The 26,689-nt window shown below is 54.4% G+C and overlaps 1 protein-coding gene across 1 annotated transcript; it reads right to left on the minus strand.

The window, feature by feature from the left end:
• Positions 1–726: 726 nt before the first annotated feature.
• Positions 727–18,994, minus strand: TRPM2 (transient receptor potential cation channel subfamily M member 2). The gene is made up of 31 exons (XM_035545036.1): positions 18,915–18,994; positions 18,251–18,419; positions 17,592–17,772; positions 17,041–17,207; positions 16,412–16,592; positions 15,960–16,021; positions 15,478–15,678; positions 14,983–15,085; positions 14,637–14,758; positions 12,859–13,209; positions 12,286–12,423; positions 11,469–11,598; positions 11,034–11,179; positions 10,568–10,680; positions 9,887–10,100; positions 9,189–9,307; positions 8,704–8,836; positions 8,390–8,561; positions 7,196–7,379; positions 6,727–6,908; positions 6,467–6,599; positions 6,137–6,224; positions 5,115–5,202; positions 4,643–4,794; positions 3,806–3,882; positions 3,605–3,706; positions 3,181–3,267; positions 2,885–2,990; positions 2,526–2,627; positions 2,294–2,410; positions 727–1,988 (listed from the first exon to the last, which is right to left on the minus strand). The coding sequence occupies exons 2-31, from the start codon at positions 18,308–18,310 to the stop codon at positions 1,863–1,865; spliced, it is 4,137 nt and encodes a 1,378-aa protein (XP_035400929.1). The 5' UTR covers positions 18,311–18,419; positions 18,915–18,994; the 3' UTR covers positions 727–1,862.
• Between the last annotated feature and the right edge of the window lie 7,695 nt (positions 18,995–26,689).

The following is a 26,689-nucleotide window of genomic DNA, read 5'->3' on the forward strand; positions in this document are numbered from 1 at the left end:
AAGCGTTAGAAAAGTGGTGAGTCAAGACTCCCTAGATCATCAGGCTGGCTTAATCACCACTGGGTTTTTAAATAACAAGACCTGGAGTTCTTTTACCATCTGGTCCATGAGCTGGCACAAGTCATGTTTCCAAGGGTTTTGCCAAAGCAGGGATTTAGAGATGACTTTGTGTTTTAAGGGAAGCAAAGAGTTTGCTTTAACAGCCCGGCTGTGGGAGGGGGAGCTTAGAGAGGAGCCACTGAATATCCCTGTAAGGGGCAGAAGTAGTGGGGGGATCCAGGAAGGCCAAAGGTGCCCCCAGTCCTGCTGGGGGTGAGGCAGGTGGACCTTCTTACCTCCACTATTTGGTGCTACTCAAACCTCTCCTGCTGCCTTGGCTGGGCTGGGTAGGGGGAAAAGATCCCCGTGGAGGGAGTGCATGATCTTCTCTCCCTCTCAGCCATGACTCCCTTCTCCTGCTCTCAGTGGTGGGGGGAGACCACAAGCAGATACTGAGCAGGCTGTGTTGCAGCCTCGGCACACAGCTTGCTTCCCAACAGCTCCTCTTTTTTATTCCAAACGGGATGAGATATCCGTGTGGCCAGCATTGTGGGCGAGTGTGCGAGTGAATTGGATTTGTGCAGTAAGACTTGGTGTGGGAACGCTCAAACCGGGCTCATCCTGGAAATGTGTTCCTGAGCATGGTCCCCAGGAACAGCCCGTGTTTAAACAGCCATGACAAACCATCAGCCTTTAATACATGGTTTATTGAGGGTTGACTAAATTGCCACTCCGACCCCCTGTCCGAGCCCCAGTGCATTTACTGGTGAGACTGCCCTTGTGCTGTGATGGCCACCAGTGGGGAAGGACAGCTCTGGCTGGCCAGTGTCTGATCCACTGGGAGAGGGGAGGGCAGCTGGAATCCCTCCCTAAGCAGCACCAGCTGTAGTCTACCCTCTGTGGGCTGTTATGGACTATCAAGAGGCCCTGGGAAACATCTCTGCTGTGCCTCATCCTTCCCATGGCAGGCAACAGCAAAGGTGACTGAAGGACTTCTCAAGAACAGAGCTGTCTGTGATGGATACAACTGTCCTCACTCACTTCCCTACCTGCCCACGTGGCCACAGAGCATGGAGCAGCGAGCTGCCGTCTGCCCATGTGCACGAGGGGACAGGGGAGGCAGGTGTCATTTAGCTGCTGCCTTGGCTCCCGCAGAGGGAAGAAGATCAGCTGCAATGTGTTGCTCAGCATACACACACGGGATCACATAAGAGTTGGTGGGGAGGACCTGTGCAGGAGTATAAAGCCATGGGTATATAAGCCAAGAGCTGCTGACACCTTCTGAAGTGCTGGATCACAGCTCAAGACGATGTCTAACTGGAGACAGGGGGATGTGTCATGGTAGCAGCCTGCAGGACAGTCAGATGCAGAAGACCCCAAGCCTTCCCTGTAGCAGTTGTCCAGGAGCGGTGCCGATGGGGCTGCTGGAGCTCAGAGGGTGAGCAGGGAGCAGGACTGCCCGATGGATGTGGAGAGGAAGGGGGGCAGGCAAGTCCCCAGCACCCACAGCAAAGCAGACAGCAGGTAGGGGCTGAGAGAAGGAACACCTTGCAGGGACGGCCCTGTGGTTCTGCCTGGTCCGAGCCCTGGGCTAGCACTGAGGCTGATGCGGAAGCACTGAGTGACAAGCTGGGGCTAAACTCAGCCTCTTTGAAGGATGGGGAAGGATGAGCTGGTGGCTGTGGGATTTCAACCGCAGTGGTGACTGTGGATGCTGCAGTAGCTGCCCAGTCTCCAGCAGCTTCCCATAGCCTCACAGATGAGCTGGGGCATAGCAGCAGGGCCCAGCCCGGGGCTGCAGGAGTCGGCCTGTGCTTGAGGATTCAGTAGTAGGCACCAAGGAGGGTCGAGACCTTGTACAGGAGCAACTTGTGGTTGGCGTGCAGGGGCATCCTCCTGTCCAGCACCTGCCAGCGGATGCACAGTTCTGGGTCACAGCCCTGGAGGAACTGGAAGGGGAGCAGAGACATCACGTGCATGCTGGGGGTAAGGAGCAGCGTCAGCTGTGCTCAGCAGCAACACGCCCCCAGACTCCCACCCTCTGTTTTTGGGGCCCCTCTTGTGCTGCCACCCCGTCTGCAGCCCCGTGATCCTCCTCCACTGCCTGCAGCTGGAGAAACCTGCTCCTGATGATGGTGAGATCTGGGTCTGGAGCCAAAGGGATTCAGAGGGATGTCTGTCTTGCCTGGGGTCTCATCTGCCCCATGCCTGCTGAGAGCCAGGTCAGGGAGCCACGGAGGCAAGAGGCTCTTACCGAATTCAGCCGCTTCATCTGCACATCGTTCTGACTGTCAAAGTGTATGCTGACAGCAACAGTCTCAACCCAGGCATTGTCTGTGTTGCGGGGGTCATCAAGGTACCCTTTGTGTATCTGTGCACAGTGAAGGATTGCTGCATTAGCAGAGCCATAAGCACTGCTCCAAGGGCACTGAGAGGCCCCAGAGGCTGTGGGGCATTGCCCCATATCCCCTCCGTGTGCTTCATACCTCGGTGCCTTGCTTCAGCAAGTTCTGGAACTGGGGCCAGAACTCCCGGCGCAGGATCCACTTGAGTTTCAGCGGCAGTATCTCGCCTGGCTCCAGCGACCCCTGCACCAAAACAGATTTCATAGCCCAGCCCAGCCTCCCTCGCCGCCACCAGCTCAGCACATCTCACAGTTACCACCACCGCAGAAGTTGCCACAAGCTCTGCTGGAGTGGGGCAACCAGCGGTGGTGCCTCCCTCCTCTTCCTCCTAAACCCATCTGTGTTTCTCCCTTTTGCACAGGGCATTTCAGGGCCTGCAGAGCTCCTGGGACTTGGCTGGACCAGGTTTCCTCAGAGCCTCCTAGGCCACCTCCACTTACCCCAGGCAGAGCCCAGACATCTGACAGGGGGTACTGGGCCACCAGCACTTCCAGCATCTTCTTCAGGCTCTTCCTGATAATGGACCCATCCAAGTTCCTCCTCCAGCTGTGAGAGACAGGTCCATGTTATTCTGCAAGCTATACCCAGCTCCCCCTTCCCAGCACGCAGGAGAAGGTTCCTGCTTTGAATGGGTTTTGGCACACATCCTGGCCTCTCAGAGATGGCTTTGTGCCCCCTTCCCTGTTTGTGTCCCCGGCACCACCGTCAGCAGGCACTGCTGCCCCCTCGCACTCACCGGGTCACAACTGGGTGCAGGGCATGGTTGGGCCCAAAGCGGTGCAGCCTCCCGCGGCCTCGCAGACCTGTCCTGCCCATGGGATTCCTGGCAGGAAAGAGCAAGCAGGCATGGAGGCTTACACCACAAAGCTGGCCAAAGCCCTAGACCATATTCCCAAATTCCCCACCATTGCATTTTGTGTGTTCTGGGGTGCTGTGTTGTTTTTTTTTTTTGGGGGGGGGGAGAAGCATAGCCCTGAGGAAGACACACCCCAAGGGCTATGCGTGCCATTTCCATGCCCCACTCTTAGCTGCCAAAAGGATTGCAGCCCTCCTGGCTCACACAGCCGTGACAGCAGCTTCTAGTGTGGGTGGTGCTTTTCAGAGGTGCCTAGCCCCACTGCTCCCACCTCACCCATCTACCCCATGGTGGGTGCACTCACAGCGGCAGTCCATCCTGCACATCGTAGAGGCCATGGAAGCTCTGCCGGTCAATCAGCCCATCCATGGCATTGTAGTTTATCTTCAGGAGAGACTCTAAGGAGCTGGGGGCAGGAAGCAGTTCAACAGAGAGGGCTGTCTCATGAGGGGACAGGGCAGAGACGAAGGGCTGGATGGGGAGGGAGCCTCTGGGGGACACTCACAGGTTGAACGGGTCTTGTACAGCTGTGTCCTTGTGGTCAGCTGAGTAGGCAGGAGGGTCATACAGCTGGAAGTCCACCTGCAGAGCATGTGGCCATGTCAGACCCCACTTGCATCCATGCTCTGGTGGCTGGCAAGGACTGGGAGCCCTGAGAACATTTTCTCTCACAGTTCTTTCCTCCACCCAGCTCATGGATCACTCCCCCAGGCAGGAAGTGCTCTGGTGCTGAGCTCTGTGTCTTGGCTGGAGGCTTGGGACCTCACTTGTGCCCTCATGGAAGCCAGCGCTAGATCCTGTCCCCGACCTACATTCCTGATTCAGAAAGTGAGGAGGCACATGTCTGCTCCTTCTGTCTCCCATCCAAGTACCCCAGGAAACCCTACCACTGCAGATCCCAGCAGGAACAACGTTCACTTCCCTCTTCTTGTCCCTCGGAGGGCCTTAGAGGAGCTGTTCACCCAGACACAGAATCTCACTGGAGCTGTCATGCCCAGTATGGCTGCCCTGTGGGACCCTGGAGAGGGGACAGCCCAGATGGGCCTTCCCATCTCGAATGCCTCCAGACATCCCCAGGTGAGACCCAGTCTTGTTTTACTGAGCACAGCCGCAGCATTTTCCCAGGGAGGCATCTCCAGCCATGGTTAGACCCTCTGCCAAGTAGACACCCAGCCCTGGGGTGCTGAACCCCGACAGAGAATAGCAGCTCCCAAGCTTAATTCTTCTCTCTCTGGCTTGAAACTATAGCTCTGTTCCCCTTCCCACCTCTTGTCCTCCTCCACCCATGGGAGCAGCCCACGGTCCCCTCCTCCAGCACTGCTGCCTGGGCCAGAGCTCTTACCTCCCAGGGTACCTTCTCATCCGGCACGGGGAAGCGGATGGTGTGAGACCCTGGGTAGATGAGGTTTCGAGTAAGCACATGGTATGGGGGCTGCTTCTCTTCAGGTTTCTCCTCCAGGTCCAACTCTTTTACCTCTGAGGTTCTGCTGGAGACTGCAAGGTAGACAGAGACAGTGAGACCCTGCAGAGCAGGGTGCTGAGCCTCAGCAGGACTGGTGCTGAGGACTGTGGCTCAGCCGGGAGGCTGGCTGAGTCTGTACAGGACAAGATCTGCTGATGCCCCCAGTGGGTCTGGCCCCTCGGCATCCCTTCAGGCAAGACGAGGAGGGACAGGAGCCTCCTCTGTGCCATGCTGCAGTTAAAAGCCTCAGCCATGGGCTCCAGGGAGGGCTCCAGCCTGGAGGCTGGGACTGGCCCCAGGGCAGGCCCTGGACTTCCCCCAGTGCTGCTGCAGTGCAGCCAGCTGTATTTACCCAAGGGCGGCACATCCTCCTCTGAAGTGAAGCCATTGCCCTGCAGGGCCTGCATAATCCACCTCAAGGCTTTGGCACTCTGATGAACCTGCATGGGACAGGAGAGGGTCAGCCACTTCTGCATGGCTGCAGTGCGTGGGCATTGCCCTCCCAGTGCCACCCACTCCTCTTTCCTTTAGAAACCACCCAGGAGAGTGGTGGGACTCTGCTGCACTTTATTATTTCTCCCCCAAATGACATAGGAGTCTCTGTGTTGTCTCTTTGCAGGCTCATGGCACGTGGTCCCCATACTCTTGGCACAACTGGCCCATTCCTCAGGTAGCCCAGGACCGATGTGCCTGGGGATGGACACGCAGCACCTAAGCAGAGTCCCCCGGTCCCCAGTACACCATATTGTTTCCCTCTCTGCAAATTAAATGGACATTAAAAAAAAAATAAATAGAGTTGCAAAATTATTCCTGATCTTGGGTCAATGGAAAAAGAAGATGCTTCTGCCAGGGCCCTAAGAGAACTAACAGGCCTCAGCGGCCCTGACTAGCCTTCTCTGGAGGTCTGTACCCAAACCCATGGGCTCAAGAGCCCACTTAAGCTCAGCCCTGGGCTTCAGTCCTTGCATGAGCTGTGTTGGAGGGGTGCTGGTCTGCAGCCCAGCCCCTGGGCTGGCAGTGCACATGCGTGGCGTGGAACAGCTTCACAGGGAGGAGGCTGAGAGCCCCCCATTGCCAGAGGGCCTGGAGGGCCCTCTCAAGCCAAGGAGGAGGCCAGATGACCAGTGCAGGGGCTCATCCCACAACCTCCCATCAGCCCGTTTTCATCCTTTTCATTTTGGAGACAAACAGAACAAAAAGGCATATATTTCCTATATGCCTGTTCCTCTTTGAAGTTATTGCTTTGGCAAGAAAACTCAAGTTGTTTCAAAGGGGAATTGATTCAGAGGAACTTTCTCTTATGCTGTGGTTCAGTTGACTCACCCCCTTGGAAAATCCCACCTTTCCAAGGCAGTTGTTCAGTTTTTGCCTCACCTGGTCTTCTAGAGCGATCAATCTCTGCTCCACCAGACCTGTCCTCTTCACCCAATCCAAGTCCAGCAGCTCTGCCAGTACATCAACTCTGGAGGGACAGTGCAGAGAAGAACCCCCTTAGGAGTAGTGCCTGCTGTAGGTGCTCAGCAGCCCACTCCATGTGGGTGCAGCCACCTCCACAGGACAGATTCCTATGAGCACTCTCCCATCGCCTGTATACACAGCAAGGAGTGTAGCAACAGCTCCCTGAGGTCCCAGAGCACCAATCCCAATTCCTTCCTGCCCAGGACAGTTGAGGGTGGGATGTCCCTGTCTCAGGAGTGTCAGTACCTCTGTGCAATGTCTCTGATTTTCTGCTCTGTGTTCTGCTTCTCCTGGCACTGCTGGTGCTGCAGGTAGTTCTCCTTCAGGTACATCTCCCAGGAGAGAAGGGCAGCTTCTTCATTCTTCTCCAGCTTCTCTTCTGCTAGGGGAAGGGGATGGCAATGCTCTCATATCCCGAGGCATCCCAAGCTTCGATGCCACAACACAGACACCAAACCTCATGCCCCGGGGAGGGAGCAAAGGAAGGGAAGGGAGCTGTTCCTCACTGAGCTGTTTGTGGCGCGTGGCCGGCCTGCACAGCAGGCCTCGCCGGACCAGGAGCTGCAGGTGGTTGAGAAGGATGAACGGCGGAGGTGCGGGTGGGCGGCCGTGGTATTCCTCGATCAGGTCATGCCTCTGGAACTTCCAGATCTGGTCTGTGTGTGCCTGGACCTGCTGGAACGTGTAGCTGGGGACAGAACACAGTTGGCTGTGAAATGAGGCCAAGGAGGCATGCCTCAGTTGTGTGGTGCCCTGGCTTCTACCTGTCTCCCTGAACAGAGCCGGCCCGCAACCTCTGCTTACACCATGTCTATGACCCTCCCCTTCCCCACAAAAGCACCCCTGAGTTCTGGTCCGTGTTCGCACAGGGCCTCTCCTCACACTTTCTCAGCAGGTGGTGCCCTGGCCCTGGCCAAGCCTGCAATAAAGCCAGCTTGATTCACTGTCAGGACCACGGGTCCAGGTCAGACTCACTTGAACATGGCGATGAGGAGGTTAAGGAGGAGGATGTTGGTGAAGAGCAGGTACAGGCACAGTAAGATGACTGTCAGCCACTCTGGGAAGATGGGTTTCTTGTTGTCCTCATTGGTCTCTGGGCACTTGGGCTTGTAGGGGTCAGTCCCATTGGGGCTGCACTGATCAATGTTGAAGTTCACCCCTGCAAGAGAGCACAACACTACTCCACCACAGCCAAACCTCGCAGTGTCTCAAGGAGCATCTTGTGCTCCCTGACAGCTGCCAGCATCAAGGTGGCTTAGAATATGGCAGAGATTTGAGCAACTGGTGCATACTGAGTGTTTCCAAGCTCGTTCTGCATCATAGAATCATATCATAGACTGGCTTGGGTTGCAGAGGACCTTAAAGATCATCTAGTTCCAACCCCCCTGCCATGGGCAGGGATGTCACGCACTAGATCAGGTTGCCCAGGACCTTGTCCAACCTGATCTTGGACACCTCCAGGGATGGGGCATCCACAGCTTCTTTGGGCAACCTGTTCCAGTGCCACCCTCTGAGGTCACCACCCTCTGAATGAAGAATTTCATAGATTATTTAATTATTTAATTTCATAGATTATTATTTCATAGAATTTCCTCGTAGTCTCTACTCTAAATCTCCCCTTTTTTAGTTTAAAATCATTCTGCCTTGTCCTGTTATTATCTGACTGAGCAAAAAGTTGCTCTGCATCAAGTATTGAAAAGCTGCAATGAGGTTACCCCGGAGCCTTCTCTTCTTCAGTCTCAACAGCCCCAGCTCTCTCAGCCTTTCTTCATAGGAGAGGTGCTCCAGACCTCCGATCAACTTCGTAGCCCCGCTCTGAACCCATTTGATCATCCTCTCTCTCCCCAGTGCACTGCTTATTGCCACCAACTTTGCAGCTGTGACACAGAGCTGGATCTACTCCTGGCAGCTGGGACCCTGCCATTTGCTAGTGTTATCTTGGTCAGTCCCTGGGTTTGTCATGGTAGCAATACTTCGAACATGCCAGAGCAGGGCTCCATCCCCACACACTGTCATTGCTGCCTCCTGGCCTTACACTGTGGCTTGAAGAGGAGTCCTGTGCAGGGCTTCCGTGGGCTAGCAGACTGTTGCATGAGCTTGGCACTCCTCAGCCTTGTAACAAAGCCATCCTGCATGTGCCACACTATTTCACAGGCTGCTGTCCCTTACCATCAATGTAGGAAGGAATCTGTCCAAAGATGGTCAGGTAGGAGTGGTAGACTACACCGCGGAAAAGCCACTCCACACGTTCCTCATTGTGGATCAGGATGGCCTGCTTGGCAACCCCAAAGGACACCACCCACACTGCTAGCAGGAAGAGGAAGAAGAAGACATCCTTCATCTGCAAAGACACAGGTGAAGCAAAATTGCGTCCTGGAGCAAACTACCCTCCAGGACAGCATGATGTGGGTGGCACGTGCCCTGCAGGCCTCCAGCTGATCTAGCTGGAAGCCAGGCCTGACAGGGTGGAGAGGTGCTCTCACCATGCGCTTCACAATGATGATCTTGGGGCCCAGCGTTCTACTGACTGTGAAAATATGCATCAGACGCAGGCAGAAAATAATAAAAGCCAATGACAGTATAATGCGTCCGGGATATAAAGTTGATGGAATGAGCCTGGGCACAGAAGAGAGGAAAGGAAACAGTTCAGTGACACCAGTGTGTTTTTTTTTTTTTTCTGATCTCACAGCATTATATTTCTGCAATAGCAGTGACCTTCCCCAGGTTGCTGGGTGAGAGTTACAGCATGAAAAACATCTCTCCTAAAAACTGTTGAAAACAGAAGTAAATTGGTCATAATTAATCACATGATTATGAAAATCTTCACTGGTCTTTTGAAGAAGAAACTGCAATTAAAAAAAAAAAAAGAAAAAAAAAGTGCACAATTCTCAGACTAGTTTAGGACCAGCTGCAGTCTTCACTTGTGACTTGAGCCCATGCACTGCAAGGTAATGGCTCTATATCTCACCTGCAAGTCAGCCCCGTGATAAAGACCACGATGGCACAGACATCCAACTTATTCCAGAAGTCCTTGAAGTACAGGGAAGCCATTTTCAGGACCCCAAGCCCATCTGGGTCATACAACAGCTGTTGGGAAGAGAAGAGGGGTTAGTATGTCAGTGAAAGTCTTGTAAGATACTCAGCTGCCATGTAAAAGGGAGGGGTGGCACAGATCTGCTAGCCATCACCGGACTTCCTTGCTTACCTGAAGTTAACCTGAATCTACAGGGTATTCTACATGGGCATGGAGGAGCATGGGGAGAGATACCTGAGACAGGGGGCTCTTTAGTCTGTTGAGGAAAGGCACAGAGATGAAGCAAAAACTGAAAGAAAAAAAAAAAAGTGAAACAAGGCTGGAAATACTTCTGGGAATAAATGCCCAAGGAAGGAAGTGGTCCCTCCATCTCTTGATGTTTTTGACTCAAACCAGTGTGCCTTTCTGCGAGTACCAAGGGCCAGGCCAGAGGTAGCTAGTGAGATTCCCTGGCCTCAGAGACAGGGCGATCTGGCAGTTCCTTCTGCCGGGATCTCTCCAAACGGATGGTGATGTAAGAGGCAGCACGGGACCACAAGCTAGACAGGACCTTCCAGGAGCACCCAGAAGGGTGTCTCTGGCAGCCTGGACCATCTCACCTCCTCCCAACCTCTGCTCTGCCCACCCCATACCTGGCGCATCTCCTCGCACACCAAGGAGAAGAGCCAGAAGTAGATGAGGTACTCCCACCAGGATGGTAACGGCTGGAAGTCAACCATCAGGACGTAGGCGAAGAGCAGGAGAAAGGTGAAGTAAGAGAGAATGTTCATGTGGAAGATGACGACAGGTGCCGTGAAGAAGGCCCGGAAACGTGTCAGGCAGTTCATGGGCTGCAGCTTCTTCTCCCTGGAGGGAGCAAGGACAAAAGCATGGCTCAGCTGCCTGAGGTTTGCCTGCTAGCAATGCAGGTGAGGAGCGCTGCTCTGACCAGGCCGTGTGGATAATAGTGCTCGCCTGCACCAGCCAGCTAGAGCTCTCAAGGGGCCTTGCTGGCAGATCAGCTCTCCAAACCATGTGCTGCCCAGGGACATGTCACAACAGCTTCTCCCAGCCTGTGCACAACAGTCTGACCCTTCCAGCTGGTCCCTGGGGTCCCTGCAGCCACCCCAAGGGGACCTGCATGCACTGCATGGTGAGTCTGAAGGCTCTGTCACACGGGTGTGCAAAGGGTGCTCTTGGGCACATGTTGGGTGGTTGCATGAAGGAAAGGCTCCTGTCCTGTGTGGCACAGGGCCGGAGAGCAAGCCAGTTGAAGGATGAGGCTGAAGGAGAATCCTGCCTCCACGCATGCATACCCCAGCTGCACGATGTACCTGAAGGTGATGAGGCTGGTGTAGAGAAGTGGGAAGAAGAGCATGCACGCAATCACCCGCCAAAGCCCATTGTCAATGCACAGCTTCCCCCACCAGACTTTTGTCAGAAAGGCCTGTGAGGAGAAGAGGAGCAGTGGTTACAGGAGCCGCCTCTACCTTCTGGCCAATTCTTGAGATGTTCAGCTAGCCCACCCAATGGACAGAGCCCGGGCCTGTCCCCCAGGAGGATCAGGGACAATCGATTTCCCAGGGAGCAGGGAGGAGACGGGTAGGCCCAGCACAGACCCTGGCTCAGGCCACTGGGGGAGGCAGGGTGCTCAGCCACCAACTGCAGGGCACAGTCCCTCCGTCTGAGCCCTACCTCTGCAAACAAGGCACCTCGAATCAGGGGCAGGGGACATGCTGCTTACTCCCCCCTCACCCATTCCACCACCACCACCCCCAAGCATCACCACTGGGAACCCACTTGGACACCTCCATGGGCCACAAAATTCATGTTTTTGGCCTCCAGTGCCAACTGCAGACAAGTTGTTTTCCCCCAGGCCTCGGAGACACGGATGAGGAGCTTCTGGGCCCTCTCTTCATCCTTGCGATAGCAGTCTGTGAACACACCTGGGGGACCAGGGAAACAAGGCTGAACTCTGGGGCCAGCTTCGGTGCTCAGCAGGGGGAGCACCAAAGAGTACTTCACAGCAGGATCTGGGCATTTCACCATGGCCTCCCTCTGCACTCCTGCCACCACCCACGGCAGAGCCCTCACGGCACCACGACCCCAACCACAACAAGCACACCCCTATTTGGCACCATCCACCCCACCTACCACCCCTTAGACACAACCTGGGGCAAGCTAGCCAGCACAATGGGATATGAGAGTCGTTCTGGTTGTCCCCCTCCCACTCACCAATCGCCTTGTTCTCATACTGCACAGCCAGGGCCAGCATTTCATCAGTGGTGTCAGTGTCTTCCTCCTCCTTGGCAAGTTCCTTTAGGATTTTACTGCAGGCCAGAGCAGCCGCCATGCAGTCCTGGCTCTGGAGCAGAAGAGGCCAGAGAGGGTGTGGGACTCTGAGACTCTTACAAGTCCGTGGCAGACCTGACAAGTCCTTCGGGGTTCCCACAGGAGGGAAAAGGAATGCCCCAAGCTGAGTGCTGCTCAGAAAGAACAACTTGCCATGACAAGGGCTGAGCTGTCCTTCCCTCTAGGTGCAGGGGCAGCAGATAACGGACTGCCATGGGGAATCTGGGGACATTCCTGCTCTTGTAATAGGAAGCCATGGGTGATGGGATGCTTGTGACTCCATGGCTGTGGGGAAGACATGCTGCACAACCGTGGCATGCTCATGTTTTTCCAATTGGCAACCAGCTACAACACCTCTTGCACAGAGATGCTGGAAGCCTTCTCTACCCCCAGCTGCCACGCTCTTGGGTCCCCCTTGCAGCGTGCTGAGCCCTATCTTAACCTTTGCTAAGAGCACACTTCTGGCCCAGAACATCATCAAATGTCATCAAGTGAACACCGAGTGTCCACAGGGTAGGAGGGCTGCCACAGGCTTGTTGGATGGCTCCCATATGGCTGTGGCTTGGGCACTGCCATGGACCTGTGACTTAGCTCACCTGCTCGCCTGAATCCCAGCAGGTGTAACCTTGCCTTTTGGGCTTGGGAGCCTTGGCTCCATCTGAACCCTACAGCTGGGACTGACAGGTTCAGGCTGCGATACCTGGGCCCAGATGATTTCTGCCAGTTCCTTGCGGTTCTGGACCACAGCCCAAATGAGCAGGTCACGGACTGGATCCATGCTGAAAGTGACTCGGCCAGCAGAGCGCTTGTAGAGGGACCGGAGGCTTGACCCCTGGACCTGAGAGGTACGCAACAGTCAGACGTGTTCACCTGCCAAGAGACTGCAGAGAGCAGACAGCCCCTCAACACAAAGCCCTCCCTGAACCCACATGCCTGCCTCCACCAGCCATAGAAAGCCTTTTCTGCAGACAGAAGGGTGGCCAGGGCTGTAATCATCCTGGAAATGCCACTTTTTCTAGGGCCAGAACTGTGTGGGGATATGGCCAGCCTGTCTAGCACATGAGGAGCCTCTCTGTCCACCCTGGTGGGTCCTGCCCAACAGAGTCACAGCCACGTGGTGCTGCGCACGTAGGAAGGGCTTTAAGGGATTTTAAGTGGGATTCTTGAGTGGGCAAAAGGACAGTGATCCAGCTGCAACTTGCAGCACTGTTTCTTGAGCCAGTGCCCCCCTCTCTAATGCAACCCCGCCACCACGTAACCTGGAGATGCGTACATTCAGCTTGATGTGCGGGACAGGGATGGAGAGCCGGGGCCGCTCAACGTGCTTGGGCTTGGGGTAGAGAGGCTGTGTGGAGTGGCCCAGAAGCTCCCGCAGCACCTGGGAGACATGGTGCAGTTGGATTCTTGGCATTTTGGAGCCAGCTGTGTGCTCTGTCTCCTCCAGCAGGACCTTCTGCAGCTTGCTGTGGAACAGGCAGGATGATGCCATGTTGTTGTAGAGGTAAATGAGGGTGTCCCAGGTGACAAACTCCTTGAGACGTACTCCCTGTTCCAGGAACAGCTTCACAAACTCTGGCTTGTTTGAGATCAGGGCAGCTGCCATCACAGGGTGGAGATCTGTAGGCTGGCAGACCAGAGGCAGAGGTGAGAGACACCATGGCCTCAGAGCAAGGCCTCGATCAGGTGGGGGGAAGATTTTATCTGAAAGCACTCAAGGATTTTCTGGGATTGACATAGCATCTGGGAGGGAAAGGGGAAAGGAGGCACTGGGACTTGCAGGACACTCCCCAGAGACACACTTGTAGGTCAGTATGCTTTCTCCCCTGGCAGTGAAGCCCTCTGCTTCCTTGGCTGCTTAGTGGGGGTATGGGGTAGAGCCACAATAGACCCTCTTTCACCAGCTCATGAGGATGCACCATACAAACACACAGGGCCTCACCGGCTTGTTCCCCCACCCTGTGCACAAGTGTTCAGCTGAAGGATCCCAGTGCTGCCAGCTGGAAGTTGTGTGCCCTTCCAAGACAACCTTTACATGTGCTCAGAAGTGAAAGCAGGGCCTGTGGGTACGGGGTACATGTTTGTCCTGGCAGGAAGGTACCTGACCGCCTGCCACCACTTGGTCTCAGCCTTAGTTTTTCATTCCAGCCACACTGGTCCCATGCTGTGGCACCTATAATAGCCCTGTCTTGCGTCAGCTAATCTGAGAGCCTTCTTCACCCTCCCTTCCTGAAAAAGGAGCAGCTCTTATTCAGGTTGTGGATTTTCACATCATTAACTATTTATTCTTCAGGCTCCTGTTTCCTGGCAGCCCTCCCCAATTCCATGAGAGGTACGTGAGCTGGGGAAACCCAAACTGTCAAGCAAAATAGGAAAATCCCTTCCAAATCCCACAGGGCCATCCGATCTGCTCAGTTTTGACTTCTCAATGCTTTGGACCACCTCAGTTGGATTGGGCACAGGACAGCAGAGCTGGCTTGTGCTGTTTCCTGCTCCACTCTGTATTAAAGCTAGCAATTGTTTGAGCAGGGAAGTACCCAGCTAGGTGAGATGAGTTTATAGACAAGTTGCCGTTTGGCATTAGCAGAGACCATAGGGCATAACTATGAAGAGGTATTTTTGGCTCTAGGTTGGTGGATTGTCTTTCAAAGACACCAGTTTTGAAAGAAATACCAACAACCTTTGTAAAAGATTATAGGGCAAATAGGACCTTTACAAGCACTGAATTGCAGGTTGTGCCCACCTCTGCATTTTGGAAAGACAAGACAGATTAAGAGCCCCTGACAATGTAATGGAAGTTTAGGGCCCAAGAGAAATGCCCTCAAAAACCCACCCTAGGCAAAGCAGAGGTGAAAAGTGCTCTCAACATGAACAGCCCTCAAGCTGACAAACTAAGCCTGAAAAAACAGTCTTACAGTAAGGTCCAGGCAGGTTTGTGCATGGTCAGGAATGGGGAGAAATGTCCTAGCCCTTGCCTTTGATCTCCCCCCAGCCCCCCAGCTTTGCCTCCAATGGCAGCCACGAAGCAGACAAACAGCACAGGTACTGCCTTACCTTCCACTCGTGGTTGTCTGTGAAGACCTCACTCCGAGCAATGTCCACCCTGTTCCAGGCCACAGCTAACTTCAGCTGGTGGTCCCAGTTCTCACGACCAAAGTGATCTTGGTTTTGGGATGCTGCATGTAAAGTGCATGCATTAGAACAGAGGGTCATTTACACCCTTGAAAGCCCACTTGGAGGCTTGGTTCTTTGGGAAAAATATCTCCTCCTGATCAGTTCATCATCACAAGTTTTGAGGAGCCCTTTGGTGACTCCACAAGCCAAGCAGCTGCAGGAGGCAACTTGTGACCCCCATCCTATTCATCTCTGCAATGTCCCCAAGCAGCTACCTTCCCCTCACCTTTGAACAGGGCCTGGAGGATGGCCACATCCACATCCTGCTGGCCGTATTTGCCCTCTCTGAAAATCGTCAGGAGATGCTGGCTTCGCACTATGTCTTGGATCTACAAGGAAAGCCATGGGCAGGCAGTCAGCAGCAACATCTCCTCCCTGCCCCTTCCAGCAGCCCCCTGTGAACCCCTGTCCTGCTTGGAGCAATTCCTTGCTCCCTCTGGGTCTCCTGCAGGTCCTCTGTGCTGTCTCCCAGCCCAGCTGGGGTTGGTGCCACACGATCCTTCTCTGCCCAAAGTGAGCAGGCCGTGGAGGGGCAGAGCTGGAGCCCTGGGGTGTCCACCAGGACAATGCTGAGTATGGCTAGGAGGAGATGGATGTTCAGTAGGATCTGAGCCTTAAACTTCCCACTGGGAGTCTTGCTGCTCATAGGAAAGGATGCCTGGGGACCACTTTCGTCTCCACATGCTCAGAGAAAGGAGCTGCCTGCCTGCAAGAGGCTCACCTTCTTGGTCCACTCCACCAGCTTGCCCTCGGTGAAGAGCTCATAGGTGTCGTGGAAAAGCACACTGAGCTTCTTCCGGATCAAGGCGATGGTTATCTTGGGCACAGGCAGGTTGGCCACCTGCGCAATGACGTCTGCCACACGCCCAGACCCTTCTACAACCACACAGGGTGTCCCATTGGTGATGGCATTGTAGATGGTCTGCAACCAAGCAGGGAGACTGGTCCTAATATCATGCAGAGGCCAGCAAACCCCCACTGATCCTGAATCCTTCCACTGATCCACCACAGCACCCCTATTCTGCTGCATTTCACCTGTGACGACCGCGTTCCCACCAACGCTGGGAGAGCAGCACCCTAGGCAAGGAGCAGACCTGCTGCCCTTGACCCTGGCCACCAACTTAACAGGCTTTCCCAATCCTGCTCCATCCCACCACTACCCCCTCTCAGCTCTGCTGGGAGAGGGCAGGGGCAGTTCCTTACATCAAGTGTCCCAGGGCCTCCTTCCAGCACCACACAAACAATGGGGATCTTGATGGCAACGCCTGCAGGGAAGCAGAGCCTGGGGTCACTGTCCTGTGGGGCAGCCCCTCCGAGCAGCTGAGCTGGGTCCCCACTGAGCTGTGGGGTGTAAAATGCAACGTCGGAGCACTGGCAGGCTTCAGGGGAGAGGAGAAACAATCTCCTGGCAGTCATGCCGCTGGGAAAGGTTGGCCTGAGGCAGAAAAAGGCCCCTTGATTTCTGTCACTGAGGTACCTGGCAGGAACCATGTTCTGCATTTATCATAGGCATGTTCTCAAGCCCTTGTCTGGATCCTACAGGGAAGCCAAGGCCTCCTCTCTCACCTGAGGCCAGGATGGGCACTGCTTACCAACGGATGACCCATCAAGCCATTTGTCCTCCCCTGCTTCAGGCTTCCTTGTGTTGCTGTTACCTCCTTTCACCTTGGTCTGCTCCGAAATGAACTTCTCCAGCCGGGTCCTCAGGGGGATTTCCACTCCATACCTCCCATGGGTCCCATCGTCCACTAGGATGAAGTGGGAGTGGTTGCTGTCCAGGCACGAGAGGCTTCCCTGGTTCTCCTCATCCAGGATGTACTCAGCTGGAAAACCGCCCTGCAAGATGCAGAAGGAGAGGCTCTGGGCAAAGCCTGACGGGGCTGAGGAGGAACACCAGATGCCCAAAGCAACCAGTGTGTGAGCTGGACAGCACGCAGGGGCAGACAGGCTGAAGTCACCCCTGACATCTCTGTAGTCCTCACAGCAGTCTCGCCCCATGCTCTTCTGTCTCTGCTCCACCTGCCCTCCCAGACTGCTCCCACACACCCACAAGGGTCCTCCCAGGAGAAGCACAACACCTATGCAAGACACTGGGTAGGGCAGAGGGACTTCTCTGAAAACATCAGCCTGAAACCATCACTCCTGGTCTGGCTGGGTTTTTACCTGGGCTACCAGCCACGGCCACCTCTTGAAGCACCCGTTCCCATAATGGCCCTTGGGTAGAACTTCCCCAGCAGCCCGGGTGTAAGCAAAGCAAATGCATTTCCAACTCTGCCTGGCTCACCATGGGGCAGATGAGGCTGTCCCGGTTGTACACAGTCCCCCAGGTGGCTATGCCAATGGTGACAATCTCGGCCTCCTTGTAGCTGCAGTTGAGGATGAAGTCTCGCACTGCCTCTCCCACCTGTTTCATCACACCAGCATGGGACCCCCCTGTGATGATCCAGGCCCCTGGGGGTCAGAGAGGGACTTGGGAAGGGAGAGGCTCTGCCACAGCAACCTCCTAGCATCTCGCTATATGGCTGCAGGAGCACTTGGCCCTCAGGGAGGCTCCATCCCCTAGATGTTCTCTCTGCCCACTTCATCAAGACCTGGCAGCACAGGAGATACCTTCTGCACAGTGCTGCATCTCTCAGTCTCACTCCCTATAAGTCTGTTTGCAGCAGCTGAGCAAGAACAGTCCATCCCTGTTGGGTGGTAGCTCAGACAGGGCCCTAACAGGCCTTCCAGGCCAGCTCAGTGTCTCCACAGCAGCCAAACTCACTGGGCCTGGCATGGCTCGATGGCAGGTCCCTCTCCTGCTGCAGTCTCAGGGAGAAACTCCGCATCTCTTACCAGTGGTCTGGGCCACTTTGACTAGCCCTTGCCGGAAGATGTTCTTTAGCCTTGGCTTCATGATGAAGTTTTTGGCTCCACCAGTAACCGAGATGAGCAGGTTGGGTGCATCAAGGCCCCAGTGCTGTGTCATGAGGTGGTAGATGACCCGTGGAGGAGTATCAGAGGAGACACGCACGTACTGCAAAAGGGGAGCATACATATGTTTTGGGTAAAAAGAACAGGGCTGGGGGAAGGGGCATCTCCACCATGATTTCTCACATCCCAGCAAAGAACCAGGGGTTTCCCATGTCATTTCCCAGAGGAGTTCTGTTGCTGCTGCTGCCCCAGTTCTTCGTGCATAACCCTGTTCCCAGTCACTTCCCCGGAAATGTGAATCCCCAAGACTTGCCAAAGGATAAGGACAGGCAACAGCAATGCCTTGAAGCACAGGCCTCATAGCATGAAGACCAGTCCTACAGTTTCAGAAAAGGACAAGGTACAGGGCGGGTAGAGAGGAGGGATGCTGTCCCATCCACCTTTCTCTCTCAGTGTTGCCTTTGGGGCACTTCTACGCTTCCCTAACCTCTCATTCAGGAGGGAAGTACTTGCATTTCATCTGCCATCGCGAGATTTGAGCTCTGACTCCCAGTGCACAACAGAGGGGAAAAACAGATCACCTTTCCCATCTTCTGTCCCAGGCCTGCAAAGTGGATGTCCCCAAAGGCATCTGTTGGCATTTCCTGGATGTGCCTGCTGGGGTCCCATTCCTTCCCCAGGAAGAGGGGAGTTTTGACAGCATCTTCCAGGTGCTGTTCCCTGAGGTAGCCGCACTCGCACACAATCCTCCTGAAACACACACCACCAACTTTGTAGAAAACAAGCTAACCCCAAAAAGCAAAGCCCAGGTGGCCTACCTGCCTCATTCAGGCATGAGGTGTTGGCATTTTGATTAGGAACACCACAGGCACCAGCACCTCCCACCCAACCTGTCTTCCAGCTCAGAACTTGTGAAGAAACAAGGGCTTTTTCTAGGGGAAAACTTAGCAAAGATTGGTATTTCTGTCTATAGAGGTTTATGACAGAAATATTAAGGTTACTCTGGATGAAATATGGAAAGAAATGACAGCAAGGGAAAGCATCAGAAAGGTTACTCACTGGGAAACTAGATATCAGCCATGCAGTGATACACAGCAGGATAAAGAAACACATCAAAAGGAATTTGTGAATTCCCTCAATACCAGTTCCCTTGGCAAAAAGGCAGGATTCTCTGGTGCTGTACAATTGTCACCAAATGTCCCTTTTGCTCCCCTGGCAGGAGAGGGGAAGGAGGGACTGACTTACCCAGAATCTGATGTCTGGGAACTTTCCACGAAGTGCACACACTCTTTCTTCCGGATGTTTTCAGGAATCCATGAGATGAGATTTTCCTGAGGAAGAGCAGCAAGAGGTCAGTATTTCTGGAAAGGGCCAGAAGTTACCCCAGGGACCAGATACAGTGGTGCTTGGAGCATATCTAGGGGCTTTTTTTGCTGTGAAGGAAGAAAGCTCCATCATTCTCTGCAAGAACTAAGCCAGGTGTACTCCAAGGAGAGGAGATTCAAATGCTGGACATGAATGCTGGACATGTAGATGTATCTCAGATATTTGGGGTTTTCTGTCCTATCCCCAAAACTCAAGTGATCTGTTATTGACATCCCCCCCTAGCCTGAGATTCCCCCACTGATGTGTCCCAGGATAACCCAGTAATGCTCTTCTGCCACGTGTGGCCAACTCCCACCTCTTCCAGCAGCTGCTGAACTTGCCTTCTCGTTGTTCCCAGAGGGAAAATGTGCCTTCCGTCTGCTCCTCGAGATGCTGCTGCTGCTCTGCTGGAGGTTGGGGAACACCTCGAAGTCACTCATCTTCATGGGGTGCACGGAGGGACTGTCTTCTCTCTCAGGGCACACCTTGTTCAGCTCGGAGGGGAGCACCTTGCTGTGCCGGCCGTGCACAGCCATGGCTGCCTAGCCTCCTCTCTCCCACTCCTAGGCTGGGTGCAGCAAAAAAAGAAAAAGGATACGTGTGGGTTGAGAGCAGTGGGTCACCCTGTTTGTCGTTCCCTGGGCAGGGGGAGGTCTGAGCAAGAGCAGAGAGGTGATTTCTGTAAAAACCCACAGGGTGAGTCACATTGAGGCAGATGTGTTTGCAGCCTGCCAGACTCTGCAGCCTGACCCCCGTGTCCTGCCACCAACACGGCTCCTGCTCTGCCACCTGGCAGTCCCTGGGGTAGTCCTGGCAGCAGGGTGAGCAGAAACCAGGTCTCTTGTTTGAACAGCCTGAGCACAGCCCTGCCTGGAAAATTGGGGTTTGCACGAAAGATGGTCAGCTCCAGCTGGGACCTTGCTGGTCACAGTGCCCAGCCTCTTATTTCAGAGGGGGTGCAACAAAGTCCCTGCACTCTGCCTTGTGGGTGAAGGGTGATTTGGGTTAAAAGTTGCCAACTGCCATCACGCATGCCTTCATGACTCCAAGAAAGCCAGGCCACAAACTTTTGCCTGCTGCAGCCGCAAATCAGCTGCTAAGCCTTCCCAAACACTCACAACCTCCACTTCTGAGCTCTTGAATGGCCGAGTCCCCCAAAAGCTGCTGGAGCAAGGATGGAAAAGCTCCCATGTGCCTCTGTAGCCTCAAGGGGAATGGAGTCCGCTCTGGGGGGCTGTGGGCAGGTAATGTGCACAGCACTCAGGTAATGAGGTGGCAAAGCTCTAGGGTCAACAGGCCTGTGTTTATAAGGAGGATTTTGGCAGCCTTTCTGCCAATCAAACCCTTCATCACAACCAACATGATAAGGTCTGGGAGGACTTCCGACTGTGTGGAAGGAATGGTGGAGCAAAATGAGGGCTGCCACTGCATTTCACTCATGTCTCCTTCCCCCATGCTCAGCTGCAGGCAGGGAGCAGCCAGAAAATGCCTTTTTGCCCATTTCTCTTGAATGCCAGCTTGCTCCTGGGCTCCTCCTGGGACACACGCAGCCCCATCGACCTTGGGAGCCAGGTTTTGGTGGGCCAGCTTTCTGCACCAACACAACCGATGGTAGGTCTAATTGTTAGAGTCCCCGAAATAATGTCAAGCATGCCCTGAATTCTCCATTCTGGCCCCACAGGGTGGCAGGCTGCTGGGGGTGTAGCATATGCCCACGAGAAGCCAATAAGCACAGGCAGGCAGGGCTGTCCCACTGGGCATCCCAGGACTGAATGACACCCAGAATACCTGTCCTTAAGGGGGTCCGGGGACTAGGGCAGAGCACAAGGTGCCTTCTCCCACCTCGGCAAGCACTGCAGGAGGAGGGGCTGTACCCACTGCAGGCAGCATGGGGCCCCTTGTCATGGGGGTGGTCAGCAGGGTGGCCATTCAGGGACAGGGATGCAAGGCAGGTGCTGAAAACTGCCTGCAGCCCATGCTTCTCCGCCTCCCCTGCCCCCCGCCACGGTTGCGACTGTACCTTCCCCGCAGCATCCTCTGTCCGCATCACCAGCTCCTCTGCTCCATCCCTGCCACGGGGAAGTCAGCCTCCTGTCCTCTTCTGGCAAGTCATCTTGTCGCTCGGGAAGCGGGCGATGAGCAGAGAACAGGGCAGAGTTGCCTGCAAGCTGCCCGCAGAGAGGAGGAGGTGGTGGGGCGGCTGGCAGCCTCCCAGCAAATCAGACTGCAGAAGCAGTCCCTGCGCCCTGCCGAGGAGCTGCAGCACAAAGACAAGGCCCGCGTTTGCTCGAGAGGCTGAGTCACGCTTCCCTTGATCGCGGCCGCCATGTCCGCTGCAGCCTGGAAGCGCGCAGCACCCCGACGCTGCCTGCCTTACACGGCACACCGGCTGCCTCCGGGCAATGTCACGGGCAGGGGACCAGCAGATCACGGGTCGGGGCCAGGAGATGTTGCCAGTTATCAAACCCAGGCACATCCTTAAGTGCTGGGGGCTGAAGCCATGTGCACCCCTTTGTGTTGCAATGGGTTTGGATGCTGGGGCAATGCATTAAGCGAGCACACAGACTCCAAATGAAAATACAGTGTTTTGACCACATCCTATAGCTCCCTTTCTAGCCAGAGCATGTAAATTAGCATGAGCCCTCTGCAGTGAGTTTTTCTAGTTTCCTTGAACAAGAGCAGACAGCTGAGATTTTGCTGGGAGAACAGATGCCATTAATAAGGCAGTAAATAAAATCCATGTGCAATGTTTTACAGTTCAGTTGTAATTAACTCTGCGCTGCCAAAAGAACTGAAGCCAGAAGTGCACATTAATTACACATTAATGGGAATGCTCATCCGCTCTCAGATGGCTGGCTCTCTCGAGACCGTGGCTTTTATTTCATTTTTGCACATGCCAAAACCACTGTGGCCCAGTGGGACCCACATGGAGCCAGCACACAGGCGGTTCACACTGCTCCTAGTAAGAGCCCAGCTAAAACCCAGCAAGACTGAAGAGGAAAAGCCTGTCGAGTTGAACTCCAACTCCAACAGGATAAACAAGAGAGGAGCATGAGGGAGTTTGCAGGAATTAAACTTTTGCCTCTTTCAAAGATGCTGCACCTCTAAAAAAGTAGAGGCAAAATTCAGCCAGATTCATGCTTGTGAACTAGGAGGCTTTTTCTGTCAGAGAGGAACAAACTCTTCTCCCCCACACTTGTAGTCCCATGATCCCCCTCAAAAACGTTTCTTTGGAATTGAGAAGCTGTAGGAGTAGGTAGATGTTGTTTGTGTTTGAATAAAGCACAAGTTAAAAAGAGCCTGAGGATGTACTGAATGCAAAAGGAGGCAAGAGGATGATTTATTAAATGAAAGTGCACTGGTCAAGCAGTGAAATCTGTTTCCCTTGACTGCCCTGCCTGCCACCCTGCACATGGGATGGCTGTAGGTCCCTGCCCATTTGTTGTCCTGGAGCCAGAAGGCTCCAGGACCTGGCAGCCTCCTGGTCCCAACCTGGGGAACCAGCTTATCTTCGTGGCTGGAGGCTCAGGGCACCAAGACACCAGCATTGCAGGAAAGCTGCGGTGCCTCGAGCCCTGCCAAGGACGTCTCTGCCTGGCTGCCAGGGTGCTTGCTCCCAGACATGGCTCCCCGCCTTTGGAGAGGCCTGCTTGGCACTGCCCTAACTACGCTTGTCCGCAGGAGTGGCGGTGGATCACAACCGCCTGGCTACGCCATTGTGTGTTTCAGGGCAAAACAGCGTTGGCAACTCACCGAGAGCTCGGAGGGGTTCTTTCTTGTCCCAGCTGAAATGACCTGGAAATGATGCGTCACCGTGTTGTAACAATAAAACACAGTGCTGAAAATGTTGTTTGTGTTGTGCCTTTGCTATAATGGCAGCTCTCATTTTATCTGATGTGTTGCCATGCTTTTTGTCCATCAGGAACCCTGGGGGCTGTGCTTCAGGCACTGAATGGGCAGACTGTGGCACAGGGGCCAAGCCAGCCAAGGAAGAAGTGGTTACTCTGGCTGCCGTAAGCACTGAGGTGCCGGGGATTGTGCTTTTAGCAATCAGCTTGGCCGTTTCATTGCAGCAGACTTTTGGATGCAGCAGGAGCAGATAAGGCTGGCATGGTAAAGCTGTGAAGCTCAACAACAGCAAGAAAGCTCCAGCAGGGGTGAAGGAAGGTTTCTGGAAAACAACACCCCCCTCTCCTTCCTCCTCCTCTGATGCTCAGAAGCACAAAGATGCCCACGTCCCAGTGCTCCAGCAAAACAATCTGTGGGGTGGATGTGAAGCAAGAGCAGGTTGTGTTAAACCACCCATTCGCCGCATGAATAACTGCAGACAGAGGCCTTGTAGTGGGAACACCAAACATTTAATCATGTAATAATTGTGGCTGCCACCACCAGCTCGTCCCCAGGCAAGGCCTGGTCATGCTGCTCAGGAGCAGGACTGGCGCAGTGGTACACAAGCCTGACCCTGGCTTCTCCTGTGCAGCCACAAGGTGTCCTTTGGGTCGGTGTCCCACGGGGACCAGAGCTGACTGCACCCATCTCACTGCCATCTCTCTGCTGCCGCTGCCGACAAAGCTGCAGCTCCAGCCCCGCATCGGGCTGGTGCCTGCCCTGCGGCTGGCGGGCCGAGGTGTTCTCAGGGTAACGTGGCTTTGGGTGCAGGACGGCAGCAATGGGCCTCTAGTTGTGCGTGCACCCAGCCCTGGCAGTGGCCCAGCACCAGTGGCAGCCGAGCAGTGGCTGTGCCCGCAGGGGGCTAGGCGGCTGTTTTGGCCAGTGGGACCAGGTAGATGGGGCACGTCTCCTCTCTGGTGGCCACTGCTGGCAGTGTCTGGGGCTCATGCTGCCCACGGCCATCCCGGTGCAGAGCCATTTGTCTGCCCCACGGGAGGCTGCCCCTGATGCCAGTGGTTGGCAGCTCCCTGTCCTCAGCACAGCTCTTGGGTGCCACTGGCTGGACTCAATGCCTCCCTCATGAGCAGGACCTCAACAACTTGCATGCCGCCAGCAGGATCTTGACGTCTCACATGCCACCAGAAGCACCTTCAGCATCTCATGTGCTGCCAAGAGTGGCTGGGGTGACTGGCTCATGCTGCCCATGGCTGCCCTGGTGTACAGCTGCTTGTCCGCCCTGCAGGAGGGGTTGCCCTGGCTCTGGGTACCCAGACATCTCGTGTGCCACCAGCAGGACCTTGATGCCGGCAGGACACTCAGGGCACTTATAGCCCTCATCTTCAGTGCTGCCTTCAGGTGCCACTGGCAGAAGCTCTATGTCTTGTGTGCTGCCAACAAGACAGGACACTTCATATGGCCACTGGCAAGACTCAATGAAGGCGGGACACTCGGGGCACTTATGGCAGCCCACCATATCTGAGGTCATGGGGTGACAGTGACTCTGTGGTGACATCACAGCGTTCTTCGGGCACCCCTGATGGCAGAAGTTACAGAGGTGACCTGGACTGCCATGAGAAAATGCTGACAAGAAATGGCTGCTCTACTCTGACAGGAGCAATGTCTGCTGGGCTGGGGGCCAGGCTGGGAGCTCAGCCTTTGGCCTGGGAACTTGGCATGGGAGCCAGGTACGTCCTTGACGTGCAGCCGGACACATGTACATCGTGGATGTCCTGAGGATACCATTGGTGAGGACACAATGAGAAACTGAGGAACCATTCATCGCCTGGGGAGCTGAAAAATACTCTGGGAAAGAGAAAATTGGTTTGATAAAGTAGGAATCAGCATGAGAGACAAAGTTTCATTTAAAGAAAAGAAAATCAGAAATATCATCACCTATTATCTGCCTCAGGAAGAAGACAGAAATTACCAGCATCTGTTGGTTACCTGAAGTGGTGCTGTCTTATGCCCTCTTATGTCTCTATGGTATAAAAAGGGCCTTATTTTTATCCAAAATGGAGCTTCTTCCTCTGAGAAGCTTCCCATGGTGCATGTGCTCCTCTTTCTATTAGTTGCAGATTTTTTGACTGTTGTTTCCCCTCCATAAACAGGTTGAAGCTTTGCTGGGACACCAGGTTAACTGATCATTACTATCTATAATGGCTTTCTACCACTTCTAAGTGCTGCAACTTTTCATTAGTGCTATACTCTTAATATCTACAACAAATATAGACTTGTGTTCTGGTAATAGCTTCCGATCTGTCTGTCCATCTATCTGCGTACCTTTTTGATGACAGTAAACTTGTTAGTGGTGATTTGTGTTGATGTGTAATCAACACAAGCTTTTAGAAAATAAAGCCTCCGTGTCCTTGTGTATTATAGAACCCTGCCAACTAACTGTTCTGCTCTCAACATACCCATGGGCCAGGTAACCCCCCTTTGGCATGGTGACAGCAGCCAGGAGCTCGTCCAGCCTCAGACACAGACCACAGGCTGGCCAAGCCCGTCTGGCAGCCTCCTTCACAGCTGCCCTGGTGCTTGGGCCTGGCTGAATGGCCATGCTTTGGTTCAGGTCCCTGCAAAACCACCAGACACACAGCGGGCTTGGGGTTGGAAGGGACCTCTGCAAATCACCTGCTCCAACCCCCCTACTCAAGCAGGGCCACCTGCAGCCGGGTAGACACTGGGCACCACTGAGAAGAGCCTGGCTCCATCTCCTTTGCACCCTCTCTTCACATATTTATATACTTCAACGAGATCCTCACAGGCCTTCTCCACAATGGGCAGTCATGGCTCCCTCCAGCTCTCCCCAGAGGACAGATGCTCCAGTCCTTCCACCAGCTTCGCTGCCATTTACTGGACTCTCTCCTGTATGGCCCAGTATGGGGTGCCCAGCACCAGACCCAGTCCTCCAGATGTGGCCTCACCACTTCTGAGCAGAGGGGAATGATCACCTCGGCCTGCTGGCAGCCCTTCTCCTAATGCTGCACACGGAAGAGTAATTACTCTTTCCTCAGGGAAAGCTTATAATAATAATAATAATAATAATAGCAGTAGTAGTAGTAATAATAAAAATGTGTTGAATACCTCAGCCTTCTCCAGGTTGGTTGTCACAAGTTCTCCTTGTTTTCTTTATCAGGATGGGGGGATCTGACAGGGTAATGCTTCCTTGAATCTTCCTTTTCTGACCAATGTAGCTGCAGAAGCCCTCCTCCTTCTTCTTCACATTCCTGGCCCAACTCATCTCCAGCTGAGCTCCGAGGAGCACAGCTATCCCTTACCCTTCCCTGCAGAGCTGTGTCCAGCAGGGTGCCGCCAGCATACCCTGGTGCCTCTGGTTGCTCCTCCCCAGGGGCAGGACTTCGAGTTTCGCCATCTTGAACTCCAGGAGGTTCCTGTCAAGACATTTCTCCAGCCTGCCCAGGGCCCTACGGAGGTGCATCCATATCTCCTCCCAGGTTGGGACCAGCAGCAGACTTGCTGAGGGCACACTCTGCATCATCATCCAGATCATTCATGAAGAGGCTGGGCAGGACTGGACCCAGGCTTGACCCCTGGGGAACACTGCTAATTCCTGGCCTAACACTACAGCTTCACATCACAGCCCAAAGCTGAACGTGCCAGCCTTGAGTCCCAGCCTCACATCACAGGTTCACGTCTCAGGCCTGTGTCCCAGCCTCATGTTACAACCTCAAGTCACGAGGTTCACATCCCAAACTTGTGTGGCAGACTGACAGGTGCGTGTTGGGACTTAACTGTCAGAAAAG

Source organism: Cygnus atratus, chromosome 9 (assembly GCF_013377495.2).
Source record: "Cygnus atratus isolate AKBS03 ecotype Queensland, Australia chromosome 9, CAtr_DNAZoo_HiC_assembly, whole genome shotgun sequence".
Lineage (NCBI taxonomy): Eukaryota > Metazoa > Chordata > Aves > Anseriformes > Anatidae > Cygnus > Cygnus atratus.